General features: G+C 39.5%; 1 protein-coding gene across 1 annotated transcript; it reads left to right on the top strand.

The window, feature by feature from the left end:
• Nucleotides 1–11,716: 11,716 nt before the first annotated feature.
• Nucleotides 11,717–12,521, top strand: LOC116272140. Its single transcript, XM_031660983.1, has 2 exons — nt 11,717–11,926; nt 12,112–12,521. The coding sequence occupies exons 1-2, from the start codon at nt 11,783–11,785 to the stop codon at nt 12,421–12,423; spliced, it is 456 nt and encodes a 151-aa protein (XP_031516843.1). The 5' UTR covers nt 11,717–11,782; the 3' UTR covers nt 12,424–12,521.
• Nucleotides 12,522–17,144: the final 4,623 nt, after the last annotated feature.

The raw sequence follows: 17,144 nt of genomic DNA on the forward strand, positions 1-17,144 counted from the left end.
CTCTGCTGGTGATACCCAGGCAAATAGGGTCTGGAGTGGACCTCCAGCAAACTGCAGCAGACCTGCAGTAGGGGGCCTGACTGTTAGAAGAAAAACTAAAAACAGAAAGCAATAACATCAGCATCAACAAAAAGAATCCCCACACAGAAACCCCATCCAAAGGTCATCAACCTCAAAGATAAAAGGTAGATAAATCCATGAAGATGAGGAAAACCCAGTGCAAAAAGGGTGAAAATTCCAAAAACCAGAATTACTCTTCTCCTCCAAATGATCACAGCTCCTCCCCAGCAAGGCCACAAAACAACAGAGAATGAGTTTGACGAATTGACAGAAGTTGGCTTCAGAAGGTGGGTAATAACAAACTCCTCTGGGCTAAAGGAGCATGTTCTAACAAAATGCAAGGAAGCTCAGAACCTTGACAAAAGGTTACAGGAACTGCTAACTAGAATAACCACTTTACACAAGAATATAAATGAACTGGTGGAGCTGAAAAACACAACACGAGAACTTCGTGATGCATATACAAGTGTCAACAGCCGAATCAATCAAGCAGAAGAAAGGGTATCAGAGATTGAAGTTCAACTTACTGAAATGAGGCGTGAAGAAAAGATTAGAGAAAAAAAATTGAAAAGGAATGAACAAAGCCTCCAAGAAACATGGGACTATGTGAAAAGACCAACCTACAATTGATTAGTATACATGAAAGTGACAGGGGGAATGGAACCAAGTTGGAATACACACTTCAGGATATTATCCAGGAGAACTTCACGAACCTAGCAAGACAGGCCAACTTTCAAATTCAGGAAATACAGAGAACACCACTAAGACACTCCTGGAGAAGAGTGACCCCAAGACACATAATCATCAGATTCTCCAAGGTTGAAATGAAGGAAAAAATGTTAAGGGCAGCCAGAGAGAAAGGTCAGATTACCTACAAAGGGAAGCCCATCAGACTAACAGAGGTTCTCTCTGCAGAAACCGTACAAGCCAGAAGAGAGTGGGGGCCAATATTCAATATTCTTAAAGAACAGAATTTTCAACCCAGAATTTTCATATCCAGCCAAACTAAGTTTCATAAATGAAGGAGAAATAAAATCCTATCCAGACAAACAAATACTGACAGATTTTTTTTGTTGTTGTTACCAATCAATTCAACAAGAAGAGCTAAGTATCCTAAATATATATGCACACAATACAGGAGTACCCGGATTCATAAAACACGTTCCTGGAGACCTACAAAGAGATTTAGACTCCCACACAATAATAGTGGGAGGCTTTAACACCCCACTGTCAATACTAGACAGATAAATGAGACAGAAAATTAACAAGGATGTTCATGAGTTGAACTCAACTCTGGACCAAGCGGACCTAGTACACATCTACAGAACTCTCCACCCCAAATCAATAGTATACACATTATTCTCAGCACCACATAGCACTTATTCTAAAATCGACCACATAATTGGAAGTAAAACACTCCTCAGCAAATGCAAAAGAACAGAAATCATAACAAACAGCCTCTCAGACCATAGTGCAATCAAATTGGAACTCAGGATTAAGAAACACACTCAAAACCGCACAACTACATGGAAACTGAACAACCTGCTCCTGAATGACTACTGGGTAAATAATGAAATTAAGGCAGAAATAATGAAGTTCTTTAAAACCAATGAGACTAAAGAGAAAATGTACCAGAATTTCTGGCACACAGCTAAAGCAGTGTTTAGAGGGAAATTTATAGCACTAAATGCCCACATTGAGAAAGCGGGAAAGATCCAAAATGGACACCCTAACATCACAATTAGAAGAACTAGAGAAGCAAGAGCAAACAAATTTAAAAGCTAGCAGAAGACAAGAAATAACTACGATCAGAATGGAACTGAAAGAGATAGAGGCACAAAAAAACCCTCCAAAAAATCAATGAATCCAAGAAGTGGTTTTTTGAAAAGATTAAAAAAATAGATAAAATGCTAGCCAAACTAACAAAGAAGAAAAGAGAGAAGAATCAAATAGACACGATAAAAAATGATAAAGAGGATATCACCACTGATCCCCCAGAAATACAAACTACCATCAGAGAATACTATAAACACCTTTATGCAAATAAACTAGAAAGTCTAGAAGAAATGGATAAATTCCCGGACACATACACCCTCCCAAGACTAAACCAGGAAGAAGTCAAATCCCTGAACAGACCAGTAACAAGTTCTGAAATTGAGGCAGTAATTAATAGCCTACCAACCAAAAAAAACCCCAAGACCAGACAGATTCACAGTCAAATTCCATGAGAGGTACGAAGAGGAGCTGGTACCATTCCTTCTGAAACTATGCCAAACAATAGAAAAAGAGGGACTCCTTCCTAACTCATTTTATGAGGCCAGCATCATCCTGATTCCAAAACCTGGCAGACACAAGAAAAAAAGAAAATTTCAGGTCAATATCACTGATGAACATTGATGCAAAAGTCCTCAATAAAATACTGGAAACTTCTTCAAAAGACCTACTATTCAGACTGTCAGGGATGGGGCTGAGGAATATGTAGTTTCATAGCCTCATCAGGTGATTCTTATGCACGTTCAAGTTTGAACTGGAGGTATAAGGACTGTAGCTCTGGTAACTGACAGGTTTGAAATCTGGCCCTGAAAATTTCTAGCTAACTATGGGCCAGTTGTCTAACCCCTCTGAGCTTTAGTTCCCTCATCTGTAAAATGTGAATAAAATAATAATGCCTACCTTGTAGAGTGGTTTTGATGATTAAATAAGCTATTATATGCAAAGCCCTTATCACCTCACATGACTAGCACTCAATGAATGGTAACTATTATTTATAAAGCACAAGCCCAGATTTTTAATTGTTTTGCTCTTATAGTTCCCAATAAATGTTGGCTATTATTATCATAGGTTAGTAGGAGACCGTGGGGAGGCAGTGTGGTATAGTAAAATGAGCACAGGACATGGAGTCAGATCTGGATTCAAGTCTAAGCTCTGCCCTTATAGGCTGTGATCATAAACAAATCACGATCTGTGTGAGCCTCCGTTTCCTCTTCCATAAGATAGTGATAATAACAGTATCTTCATCCTGGAGTTGTAATAATTCAATGAGATAATCCACTTAAAGAACTTGGCATGCAGTAAGCACTTACTACATAATGTCAAACTTTGTCTCCCCATCCACCCCTCCTGAAGCCTCACTGTAGTAATCAAAATGATTGATTGGCTAAGGATGATACAGGTACAGCCTATGGAAAAATTCTCTAAGAAGTCTAGTCTAGTGATTTTTACCTAGTTTAGATTTTGCCATTGGTAATTTTCTGAACTTAGATCCTTTTACTATATGATCTCTTCTTACTATGACTTCTGCATTTGCAAACCTCACCATACCCCTGCTTATGAAAACAGATGCATTTGTGGTTAGTGATTATCATTGCATCTCTTTTTCTGGTTAAAAGCTAAACATGTTCCTAGTCCAGAACTTCAGAATGATCCAAGGGTTCCACGAAGCCACATGGCAGACTGTATAAATCATTAGTAAATCTTAAGATCTAAGTAAATCACATCAATATTTAAATAGTCACCCTTCTATCTTCTGATTTGCATATTTAGTCAGCAGTCAAATACATTTAGTAAATCTCTGATGTTTCAGAAGTTGCCAGTTGCTAGAGAAAATGATCTCACCTGATTAGACAGACTCGGGCGTAGTTACCAGTTGGCCAATTCCTGCCAGTATGGGAAAGAGGACACTAATATGATGGAAACCAGGAGTCTGCAAGGCTTAGGCATCTACTTTGGTCTAGATTGTCAAGGTCGTGACCATGTCAGCAGAAGGGCAATTAACTCTAGTCATTTACCTTGTCAAGACTAGGGTCCAAATAGAAAATTTCAGTTAGGAAGAATAAGTTCAATAGATCTATTGTACAACATGGTGACTATAGTTAATAACAATGTATTGTGTTCTTAAAAATTTAGATATGTATTTTTCATGAAGTGCGGTCAGACACAAGTGCAAGCCAATTACTTAATCTGAGGATCAAACAAAAGGAACAACCCAATATCTGCTCCTACACTGGAGGAAAAGCTGGCAGTGCTGAACTTTCTGAAGAAAGAATGTCATTCTTCAATGTCGCACCTTCCTAAGGCATTACGCAAAGTCATTTGACCAGATGATTTTCATTTTACCTGTTGATTTTAGCACCTATCTTGTGTTTAAGGAATGACTTCACTATGTGTGTCAGGAATCATGCTAGACGCTGGTTATACAGTGATTTCAAAAAACTCGTCAATGTACAAATCTATGTCCAGCAAAAAATCTTGTAAACATAAAGGCAAATTGTGTTGCCAGCATATCTAATCTATGAAAATGTTAAGGAAAATCTATGAAAATGATAAAACAAGATGGAAATTCAGACATAAGGTAATAAATGAAGAGCACTGGAAATTCTAAATAGGTAGGAAAATATAACACATTATTTTCCTTTAAAATTTTAAAGGGCAATTGAATGTCGAAATCATGTACTAGCAGCAAACATATTTGAGGTGTTATAAATAAAAGTAAAACATAAAACGATAGCACTAAAAGCAGGAAGGGTGTAAACATCATGACATAATTTTAATATTATTATACATAAATGCTATATTATTTGTTTTTTATAATTTTGACTTTTATTTTACATTCGGGGGAGCATGTACAGGTTTATTACATGGCTATATCACATGATGCTCAAGTTTAGGGTATGATTGATCCCATCATCCACGTAGAGGGCATTGTACCCAGTAGTTAGTTTTTCGACAATTGCCCCCTCTCCCTCCCCCTCTAGTAGTCCTCAGTATCTACTGTTGCCATTTTTATGTCCATGAGTAACCAATGTTTAGCTCCCACTTGTAAGTGAGAACATGTGGCATTTGGTTTTCTGTTCCTGCGTTAATTCACTTAAGATAATGGCCTCCAGTTGCCTCCATGTTGCTGCAAAGGACATGATTTTACTCTTTTTTATGGTTATATAGTATTCCATAGCATATGTGTACCACATTTGCTTTATCCAATCCACCATTGATGAGCACCTAGGTTGATTCTATCTCTTTGCTGTTGTGAATGGTGCTGTGATAAACATTTGAGTGCATATGCTTTTTGGTAGTATAATTGCTGGGTTGAATGGTAGTTCTGTTTTAAGTTCTCTGAGAAATTTCCAAACTTAATTCCACAGTAGCTAAACTAATTTACACCCCCACCAACACTGTATATGCTTTCTCTTTTTCTCCACAGCTTACCAGCAACACAATAATAGTGAGGGAACTCAATACTCCACTGACAGTACTAGACGTGCCATCAAAGCAGAAAATCAGCAAAGAAACAATGGACTGAAACAATACACTAGAAAAAGTGGACTTAACAGATATTTCAAAAGCATTCCACCTAAGAACTGCAGAATATATATTATTTTCATCAGCATATAAAACATTCTCCAAGATAGACCATACGGTAGGTCACAAAACAAGTCTCAATAAATTTAAGAAAATCGAAATTATATCAAGTATCCTCTCAGACCACAATGGAATAAAAATGGAAATTAACTCCAAAAGGAATTCTCAAAACTATAAAAATACACGGAAATTAAATAATCTACTCCTGAATGATCTTTGGGTCAACAATGAAATCAAGATGGAAATTTAAAATTTCATTAAACTGAATGATAATCATGACAGGTTATCAAAACACCTGAGATACAGCAAAAGCAGTGCTAAGAGGAAATTTCATAGCATTAAATGTCTACATCAAAAAATCTGGAAGAGCACAAATAGACAATCTAAGGTCACACCTCAAGGAACTACGGAAACAAGAACAAGCCAAAACCAAACCCAGCAGAAGAAAAGAAATAACAAAGATCAGAGCAGAACTACATGAAATTTAAACAAAAAGAAAAATACAAAAGATAAATGAAACAAAAAGTTGAAGAGATAAACAAAATTAAGAGATCATTAGCAAGATTAATCAAGTAGAGAAAAGAGAAAATCCCAATAAGCTCAATTAGAAATGAAACAAGAGGTATTACAACTGGTACCACAGAAATACAAAAGATCATTCGAAGCTACTATGAAAACCTTTATGGGCACAAACTAGAAAATCTAGAGGAGGTGGACAAATTTCTGGAAATTTACAACACTCCTAGATTAAATCAGGAAGAAATAGAAACTCTCACATGCAATGACACTCACAGGCTCAAAATAAAGGGATGGAGGAAATCTACCAAGCAAATGGAAACCAGAAAAAAGCAGAGCTCACAATCTCAGACAAAACAGATTTTAAACTAGCATATGAGATGGGTCTCTTGAAGACAGCATACCTACCGTCAGGTCTTGCTTCTTTATCCAGCTTGTGACTCTGTGACTTTTAACTGGAGCATTTAGCCTCTTTACATTCAAGGTTAGTATCAGTATGTGTGGATTTGATCCTGTCATCATATTGTTAGATGGTTATAATGCCAACTTGTTTGTGTGGTTGCTTTATAGTGTCAGTGGTCCGTGTACTTAAGTGTTTTTGTAGTGACTGGTAATAGTCTTTCCTTTCCATATTTATTGCTTCTTTCGGGAGCTCTAAAATGGCAGGTCTGGTGATAACAAATTCCCTCAGCATTTGCTTGTCCAAAAAGGATCTTATTTCTCCTTTGCTTATGGAGTTTAGTTTGGCTGTATATGAAATTCTCTGTTGGAATTTCTTTTCTATAAGAATGTTAAATATAGGCCCCCAATCTCTTTTGGCTTGAAGGGTTTCTGCTGAGAGATCTGCTGTTAGTCTGATGGGCTTCCCTCTGTAGCTGACCTGGCATATCTCTCCAGCTGCCTTTAACATGTTTTTTCTTTCATTCTGATCTTGGAGAATCTGATAATCATGTCTTGGAGATGATCTTCTTGTGAAGCATCTTGCTAAAGTTCTCTGTATTAGCTGTTTTAATGTTGTCCTCTCTAACTGGGTTGCAGAATTTCTCATGGATGATAACCTGAAATAAGTTTTCCAAGTTGCTTCCATTCTCCCCATCTCTTTCAGGGATGCCAATGAGTTATAGATTTGGTCTGTTTACATAATCCCATATTTCTTAGAGGTTTTTTTTCCATTCCTTTTCATTCTTGTTTTTTTTTTTTTTAAAAATTTTTCTCTGACTGTCATTTCAGAAAGCCAGTCTTCAAGCTCTAAGATTCTTTGCTTGACTTGGTCTATTCTGCTGTTAATACATACAATTGCATTATGAAATTCTTGTAGTGTGTTTTTCAGCTGAATCAGTCAGTTATGTTCTTTTCAATACTGGCTATTTTGTCTGCCAGCTCCTGTATCATTTTATTGTGATTCTTAGCTTTCTGGAATTGGGTTTCAATGTTCTCCTGAATCTTGATGATCTTTGTTCCTATGAACATTCTGAATGCTATTTCTGTCATTTCAGTCATTTCCATCTCTTTAAGAACCATTGTTGGGGAACTAGTGTGGTCATTTGGAGGAAAGAAGACACTCTGGCTTTTTGAGATGTCACAGTTCTGGCAATTGCTCTTTCTCATCTTTGTGGGCTGATTTTCCTTCAATTTTTGAAGTTGCTGTTTTTGGATGGGTTTTTTATTCCCTTTTATGCTATTTCATGACCTTACGGGTTTGTCTATGGTGTTTTTTTCAGTCAACTGGATTCATTTCTGGAAGATTTTAGGGGGCTAAGGCTTAGCTCAGGAACCCTAGACTGCGTGTCCTAACTCTGGAGGACTAGTATCAGGCCCTGGCTTTGTTCTCTGGCCACTTAAGGTTAGGAACCTGCTGCACTGGAGGGGCCGAGGTGCTCCCAGACCACTGGTCACAACAGTCCAATGGGTGGTGCCAACCAAAGCACTTTGTAGGGCAGTAGCAGCATGATTTATTTTTGTTCACTCATGGCAGGAGTGGCGTCAGTGGCACCATGATAAAGTGTCCACTTTTCAACTGCAGTGGGGTGCTAGCAGGTGCCAGGATGCTGGCCATCATGTGGGCATTTGCAGCAGCAGCATTGGCAGCATGTTGTCAGGAAGCAGGGACCCCCACTGGCATCTTTGTGTATGTTTGTGCTGGTGGAAGTTTTAGCATAGTGGTGGGGCCCTGGTGGCCACAGGACTGGATGAGCTCTTTGTGTGCATTTATGGGTGGCAGGGGCTGCTCAGGGCCAGGGCAGGTCTCTGTTCTCTGTGCCTAGTTTCTGGCAACAGCAGCGTCAACAGAGGCAGGGTGCTGGTGGCAGGTAGGGCTAATGGACTCCGTGCCCTCCAACACTTCGATGGGAATGGCAGGGTGATTCATGCTCGCAGTAGTGTGATGGCAGGGTGCATGTGCACATGTGCGCTGGTGGGAAAGGGGAGGCAAAATCTGCCTGTGCACACACATGCCAGCAAAGTGATTTGGGAGTTGGCCATAGGCTACTATCTGCAGGCAAGTTACCACTGGGGAGGCTGCGTGGAAGGAGTGCATGTGTGGGCTGATATGTGTCTGTGGAGGCTGCTCTGCTGGAGCTCTCTGCTTGTCAGGTGTGGTCTGCCAGCACAGGGGCTATGATGCAGGCCACCAAGAGGAACACCCCTTTTGGGCACCTGAGCCTGTACTGCAAGCACCCAGGGAGAGTCCAGCAGACTAAGGGGTCTCATGGCCAAGACCACCCTGCAGAGTTCATGTATGACAATTCCTCTAGTGCTAAACTCTCCTACAGGAGTAAGTTGAGCCTAAGGGAATGGGTGTCCCTGGCTGTGCTCCACTACAGATGCTCCTGCATCAAACCCTCTGGGACTCCACACTGGCTGGAATTCTGTCCCTACCACTTCTGTAAGCAGCTCTCCCTGTCCTCTCAAGTGTCCACAGTGGTCATGGGGTCTCCTCTGGCCAGGATTCCAAAGGCCCATGGTTAGAGCAGGTTGCTCTTTCCTTCTTCAACTCATCCCTTCCCCAGGAGTTGTTGGGGGATAGGAATGAGTCCTGGTGCATGGTAGCCCTGTGCAGGGTTCCTAGCTTCCTCCCCCTTCAGCCCAACATCTGTGTCTTCCCTACATCTGCTCTCAATGCCTTCCCTTTGAAGATCTGCTAAGAGTGCACCAGTCTTCCCAATGTCCCAATCCCTCAGTGGCAGATGTTCCTCCTGGCTATGTCTAGTTGGCCATCTTGATCACAGGTCTACTTTGCTTTCATAAACCCTGATAAAGCCTTGTTCCCAGTAGCCTCACAACAATGAGATGGAAAGCCTCAGAGAACGCACCAATGTGGTTACTCCAGGGTGACAGAGGCATGACTCACTTCGATTTTTGTTGTTGTCACAGTTGCTTTTGAGGACTTAACTATAAATTATTTCTCAAGGCTGATGTCCAGAGTTGTGTTTACTAGGTTTTATTCTAGGATTCTTAAAGTTTGAAGTCTTACATTTAAATCTTTAATCCACCTTGAGTTACATTTGTATGTGGTGAAAGCTAGGGGTCCAGTTTTATTCTTCTGTATATGTCTAGCCAGCTATCCCAGCACCATTTATTGAAGACTGCCATTTCCTCACTGCTTACTTTTATTGACTTTGTTAAAGATCAGATGGCTGTTGGTGTGTGGATTTATTTCTCAGCTCTCTATTCTGTTCCATTGGTTTATGTGTGTTTTTGTACCAGTATCATGCTCTTTTGGTCACTGCAGCTTTGTAGTATAGTTTGAAGTCAGGTATTGTGATGCTTCCAGCTTTGTTCTTTTTGCCTAGAAGTCCTTTGGCTATTCTGGCTCTTTTTGATTCCATATGAATTTTAGAATAGTTTCGTTCCAATTCTGTGAAAAATGATGTTGGTCATTTCACAGGAATAATGCTGGATCTGTAGATTGCTTTGGGCAGGATGTCCCTTTGAATGATATTGATTCTTCCAATTCATGAGCAGGGAATGTTTTTCCATTTGTTTGTGTCATCTATAACTTCTTTCAACAGTGTTTTGTAGTTCTCCTTGTAGATCTCTTTCATCTTCTTGGTTAGATGTATTACTAAGCAATTTTTTTGTGGCAGTTGTAAATGGGATTACTTCTTGATTTGGCTATCAGCTTGACCATTATTTGTGTATAGAAATGGTACTGATTTTTTACAATGATATTTGTATCCTGGAACTTTACTGAAGTCGTTTATCAGTTCCAGGAACCTTTTGGTGGATCTTTAGGGTTTTCTAGGTATAGAATCACATTGTCTGTGTAGAGAGATAGCTTGACTTCTTTTCCTATTTGGATGTCTTTTCTTTCTTTCTCTTGCCTGATTGATCTGGCTAGAACTTTCATTAATTCTCTGTTGAATGTAACAAGATCAGGATGCGTATTGTAATCCACACAACAACTAAAAATATATATATATAAGCTATTATTAAAAAGCCAATAGAGAAAACAGAATAAAATACAAAAAAAAAACCCTCAACCCAAAAGAAGACATGAAAGAAGGATATATATAACAAATAACAGAGAGACCAAATATAAAACAAAAAGCAAGTGGGTACACTTAAACACAGCCATGTCAATAATTCCACTAAATATAAATGTATTAAACACTCCAACAAAAGACGGAGGTTGATGAACTTGATTTAAAAATCAATATCCAATTATATGCTCTTAACACATAATGCACTTAAAATATAAAAACACAGCTAGGTTGAAAGTACTAGAATGGAGGAGATATACAATGCAAACAATAGGTGAGTATGCAAGAAATAACAGATGGGTGCAGCAAACCAACATGGCACATGTATACCTATGTATCAAACCTGCACATTGTGCACTTGTACCCTAGATCTTAAAAGCATAATAATAATAAAAAGAATGTATGTGGGACCTAGAATAGCTGAAATGATCTTGTAAAAGAAGAGCAAAGTAGGATGAGCTGTGCTACCTAATTATATGTCTTAGCATGAAATTATGACATGACATGAAATTAATCATGACAATGTGGTTTTGGCATAAGGATAGGCAAATAGATCAATGGAACAGAATAGATGAGGAGTTGGCAATCTTTTTTTTAAAAGGACAGATAGCAAATACTTTATGTGTTGCAGGCTATACAATCTCTGTCACAACTACTCTGTTGTAGTGTCAAAGCAGCCATAGCTGATAGTTAAGTTAGTGTATCTGTGTTCTAATAAAGTTTTATGAACACTGAAATTTCAACTTCACATAATTTTTACATCATAAAATGTTATTTTGTTTTTTTCTCAACCATTTTGAAATGTAAACAAACACACACACACACACAAAACCTGTCTTAGTTTACAAACCATACCAAAACAGATACAAAATAGAAATTTGTTTGAGGGAAGTGGAATGATTCATATTTTGACTGAGAATTAAATAAGACCACTGTACCCTGGGGGGATTGTAGATAAGACATCCAAAATAGTAGGCCATGGTAAAGGGTGGGAGAGAACAGAATGGACCACTGACTAGGGGTGGCTGTAGGGAATGCCTTTAAGGAAACACCTTCTCCCTGCTATGTGACCCACCAGAATTGAACATGGGGAAATGATGGGGGTAGCAGGTCATTTTGAAATGGACCTTCAGGTAGTATTGGGGGTGAAAAAATCCCCTTTCTCTGACCACATTTTGGCCACCCTAGCAACACCACCCCCCAGAGGTGTCAGTGCTTTGTGATGTCCAAGCCACCCCAGGACTACCATTGGATAGGAGTGCCCCATTCTGACCAAACAAAGCTGAAGGGTGGGGCTCCTCATCACCCAGGGCTGGGTATACATAAGGAGGTCAGGAGCATGGGGTAGACCACTGGGAGGCTTCAATATGGCTAAGGAGACCCACACACCAGTGAAGCCCAAAGAAAATACGAAACAACCAATTGTAAGCACGAAAAAGCCAACCCCGAGAACCAAAGAGAAGAAGGAAAAGAAGAACTCTTGTCAACAAAAGACCAACAAAACTGGCAAGGTCAGATGACCCTATCCTTGTTCCTTCTCTCCCTCCCCTCTATTCTCTCAAGACCCCTATCCTGTCCTTGCCTAGCACACTCCCCTCCTCAGCCTGCACTCCTATCCATGAAGCTCCCCTTGCTACACAACCTCTTTCTCTTTCCCTAAACCAATGTCCTTCTGGCTCATGTGTTGTCCTTCCAGGTGGAGAAGAAAATCACAAAGGTAAAAAAACCCCTTCAAAGGAATTCAAGAAAGAAAACTCAATCACCTCCTTCCTGCTCCAAAAAGCCTAGGATAACAATGAGACCAACAATATTTGTGTGTCACCACAAGCAGAATAAGACGCAAACTAAAACTCAGAAGAGCAAGCACAAAATACAACGGAAAATAAAAATCACAAGAGCAAGCCCAGAAGCCATTGGCAACAGCAAACCATCCCAAGTAACCATCTCTGCTGCCAGTAAATGCAGAGCCTGGATCAGAAATGTACAACTAGCAACAGCATCTCCATAGGCAACTCTGGGGAATCACCCATCACATAAAGGCCGAATCTGAGACCAAGAGTGTTCCACCATGTTGATGAACGCAATAAAATCAGCACAATGTGAAAAGATGATGTGGACTTTGTCTGTAGTGGGGAGGGGGTTAAGGAAGAAAAACTGGTAAGAGGGAGAGAGGCAGGGTCCTGCATGGTTGGGGGCCAGACCAACAGGTATACAGTTACCCATCGGGGGGGATAAGGAGTGGGTGAGGACTAAGAAATGAAGACTAATGAACACTTTGCCGCCACAGACAAGAAGGAAAAGGGTTTTGGTGTTTCTACATGTATTTAGGGTAGGTGTGGGTAGCAACATCAAGGTCTGAATTCCCAGAACCCAGTTAGGAAGAGGGTTTCATGTGTGATGTGTGTGGCAATAACACACTGCACAAAAAGACACTAAAACCACCTCCAGATTACCCGCGTCACAGTGGTGTCTGTTGTACCCCACACTATGCTGTAAGCAAGTAAAGGCCCTCAGGAGGACCCAGAACTCATCCTGTCAAGAGTCACTCCAGCAGCCTGAAAGACAAATGGTGGAGTCTGGAGGCCACAAACCCAGCGCTAATTAGGCCACTTTCTTGTTAAGTAGCTTAGGATGGAGCAGTGGCCTACCAAGCGTGGGGGCAGTGGCAGAGGTCTGCCCACTTGCTGGCCATAAAGAGAAACATTGTGTGCGGAGAATTTTTTTTTTTTTTTTGATTTTGAGATGGAGTCTCGCTCTATTGCCCAGGCTGGAGTGCAGTGGCCGGATCTCAGCTCACTGCAAGCTCTGCCTCCCGGGTTTTACGCCATTCTCCTGCCTCAGCCTCCCGAGTAGCTGGGACTACAGGCGCCTGCCACCACGCCCGGCTAGTTTTTTTGTATTTTTTTAGTAGAGACGGGGTTTCACCGTGTTAGCCAGGATGGTCTCGATCTCCTGACCTCGTGATCCGCCCGTCTCGGCCTCCCAAAGTGCTGGGATTACAGGCTTGAGCCACCGCACCCTGCCGAGAATTGTAATATAAGAATAATAAAACCCAGTAAAAGTCAGTCTTTTACTTATTAGCATCACATACAAGTTTTCAACTTTTCTCCCCCCACATCCTCTTTTGGTCTGAGCTGTAAAAGATTGCTGTGGTTACATTTAAGCTTGAAGAAAATCTATGTAAGGTGCGAATTCACTGATTTTTAATATTTCTGTTTTAATAATCATTTGATTCTACAGGGAAGTTAATTTGGATAAATCCTCATTAAATAGTTGGTCCAAGACATAGGCTGTTCCCTTCTAAAGTAAGCTCTGAACAATTTGGAAATGTTTTGATGCGGAACAGGGAAGCCCCACACTTGGGGCTTAGGTGGGAGGTTCTTGGCTTCACTCAGGAAAGAATTCAAGGGCAAGCCGGTGATGTTAAACAGCAAGTTTAATTGAAGCAGAAGTGTGCGGAGCAGCAGAGGAACTGTTCCTGCTTCTTGCAGAGCAAGGCTGCCCCATGGGCAGTGTCCCCAGAATAGCAGCTCAGAGGCAGTTCTGCACTCATGCTGATTCCCACTTTCAATTATATTCACATTAAGGAGCAATTTATGCAGCAATTTCTAGGATGAGGGTGGTAACTTCCAGGTTGTCAGGTCATTGCCATGGAAGGGGGCAGTAACTCCTGGGTGTTGCCATGGAATAGTAAATTGACATGACACATTGGTAGACAAGGCTTAAGGAAAGCTGCTTCTGCCCTAGACCTGGTTTAGCCAGTCCTCAATTCGGTCGGCTGTCCAAGCCCCGCCTCTGGAGTCAAGTCCTGCCTCCTACCTCCGTTTGAGCTTGCTTTGAGCATACTTCCAGACTGCAGTCCCTGTGGTAATATATGATACATATGTCTACACTTTCAAAGTACACAAAATTAAAAATTACAGCATGTGATTATAAAGACAAAGAAAAACCAGAGTTACCGCAGCTCTGTGATTCTGTGTGATCACTTGCTTTTATTGGTGTCTAAATCAGTGAAACGAAGTGTTAAATTTAAGGAGTAAAATTTGGGGGGATAAAGACGTTTTTATTACATTTGAAAATAAAAGACTTTACTGAATTTGAACAATATACTCAAGCATGAAATGTATTCTTTAATTGCTCATTAATACTACGTAAAAATCAAAATGCTAAAATGTTATATCAGTTGCATAATTTAGTAGTTGCCTACATTTTACTTTTACATGTTTTAATTTTCTTAAAATTGTCTTATGATTTTTACTATGACAACTATATGCAAAATGTTTTATAGAGAAAATCTACACTTTATTTTCTTTCTGGTTATAATTATTTGTGTTAATTCATGTGTATTACTAAAAACATATTCTGTTGAGGAAGGGGCATTAAAAATATACCTCACAACTCAGTGTATACACTAAAAATCATTCAATTATGCACATTTATTAAATGGTTAATTGTACGTTAAATGAATGAATTGTATGGCATGTAATTATAGCTCAATTAAATTGGCTTTGTGTGTGTGTGTGTGTATCCAGGTGAGAACTGTATTAATTGTGTCATGGAGGGGAATTTTTTAATCTAAAATCTTTCATAATTTGGCTCCAGTCTCTGGTATTTTTGTTTTTCTTTTTTCTTTTTGTTTTAAACAGCTCCATTGAGAAATAATTAGCCTACAATAAACTGCATGTTTAAAGTATGCAATTCGATAAGTTTCCACATACATATACATCTGGTAAACCATTACCTCAATTAAAATACATATTCATTCATAATCTCCAAATGCTCAAAACTGGAGACAACCCAAATGGCCATTAATAGATTAAATAATAAACAAATTGTTATATATTCATACAATGGAATACTACTCAGCAATAAAAAGGGAACGAACTGAGAATACACATAATGACATGAATGAATCTCAAAATAATTATGCTAAGAGAAACAAACCAAACAAAGTGTTTACTATATGATTCCATTTATATAAAATTTTAGAAATTACAAACTAATCCACAGTGATAAATAAAATCATTAGTTGCCTGGAGACAAAGCTGAGTCAGGGTGGAAGGAGTAGAAAGGAGGGGTTACAAAGGAGCACACAGAAACTTTTGGGAATAATGGATATATGCATTACCTTAAGTGTGGAGATGGTTTCATAGATGATCATGTGTGTCAAACCTTTTCAGTTTGTACACTTTATTTATTTATTTTTTGAGACAGGGTCTCACTCTATTGGCCAGGCTGGAGTGCAATGGTGTGATCTGGGCTCACTGCAGACTTGACCTCCCGGGCTCAAGCAATCCTCCCACCTCAGCCTCCCTAGTAGCTGGGGCTGTAGGCACACATCACCACACCTGACTAATTTTTTTTCATTTTTTTTTGAAATGCCAGGAAAAAATGTGAAGGAGATGGAAAATAATCATAATGTACTTCATGACTAAGTTGACTATTGTATCTATATAATCATAATGATGTTAACATTGAATATTGATCTGAAAGTATAAATATATTGAGAGCATATGGATGGGTCATGGGATGTGTGTGTAAGAAAGAAACAGAGAGAGAGGCAGGTACAGAGGCTAAATCCTATCTTTCGTAGTGTAAAGTCAATCTAAAAAATGCTTCAAGCTGTAAACCCAAGCCCTATTCATGCAAGCGTGGAATTTGGAGAAGTAGCTGTAAATAGAAATATACCCAGCTCAAAGAATTAGCTGAAAGTGGTTGCATCTGGGGAGCAGACTATAAGAAAGGATTGTTGCTTTTCTTTCCTTTTCTTTTCTTTTTTGCCATGATGGGGCCGGAATTTCACTTAAAAAAAAATTATTTTACTTTAAGTTCTGGGATACATGTGGAGAACGGACTGTTGCTTTTCTTAACAAGTCTTATGGATCTAGTTGTCTCTTTAAACTAGGTGTGTATATTTATTTAATAAAAAATAAAATGAATGTTATTTATTTTTAATTTTTTTTACATTTATTTATTTATTTATTTAATTATACTTTAAGTTCTAGGGTACATGTACACAATGTGCAGGTTTGTTACATATGTATACATGTGTCATGCTGGTGTGCTGCACCCATTAACTCATCATTTACATTAGGTACATCTCCTAATGCTAGCCCTCCCCCTTCCCCCCACCCCACAACTGGCCACAGTGTATGATGTTCCCCCCGCTGTGTCCAAGCATTCTCGTTGTTCAATTCCTACCTATGAGTGAGAACATGAGGTGTTTGGTTTTCTGTCCTTGTGATAGTTTGCTCAGAATGATGGTTTCCAGCTTCATCGATGTCCTTACGAAGGACATGAACTCATCCTTTTTTATGGCTGCATAGTATTCCATGTTGTATATGTGCCACATTTTCTTAATCCAGTCTATCATTGATGGACGTTTGGGTTGGTTCCAAGTCTTTGCTATTGTGAATAGTGCTGCCATAAACATACTTGTGCATGTGTCTTTATAGCAGCATGATTTATAATCCTTTGGGTATATACCCAGTAATGTGATGGCCAGGTCAAATGGTATTTCTAGTTGTAGATCCTTGAGGAATCACCACACTGTCTTCTACAATGGTTGAACTAGTTTACAGTCCCACCAACAGTGTAAAAGTGTTCCTATTTCTCCACATCCTCTCTAGCACCTGTTGTTTCCTGACTTTTAATGATTGCCATTCTAACAGGTGTGAGATGGTATCTCATTGTGGTTTTGATTTGCATTTCTCTGATGGCGAGTGATGA

This window comes from Papio anubis, chromosome X, assembly GCF_008728515.1.
Source record: "Papio anubis isolate 15944 chromosome X, Panubis1.0, whole genome shotgun sequence".
Classification (NCBI taxonomy): domain Eukaryota; kingdom Metazoa; phylum Chordata; class Mammalia; order Primates; family Cercopithecidae; genus Papio; species Papio anubis.

Excerpts from the sequence above, each read along its gene's own strand:
- LOC116272140 (XM_031660983.1), top strand. The coding sequence starts at position 11,783 with ATGGCTAAGGAGACCCACACACCAGTGAAGCCCAAAGAAAATACGAAA. Across the intron at positions 11,927-12,111 it reads AGACCAACAAAACTGGCAAG|GTGGAGAAGAAAATCACAAA; the intron begins GTCAGATGACCC and ends TTGTCCTTCCAG.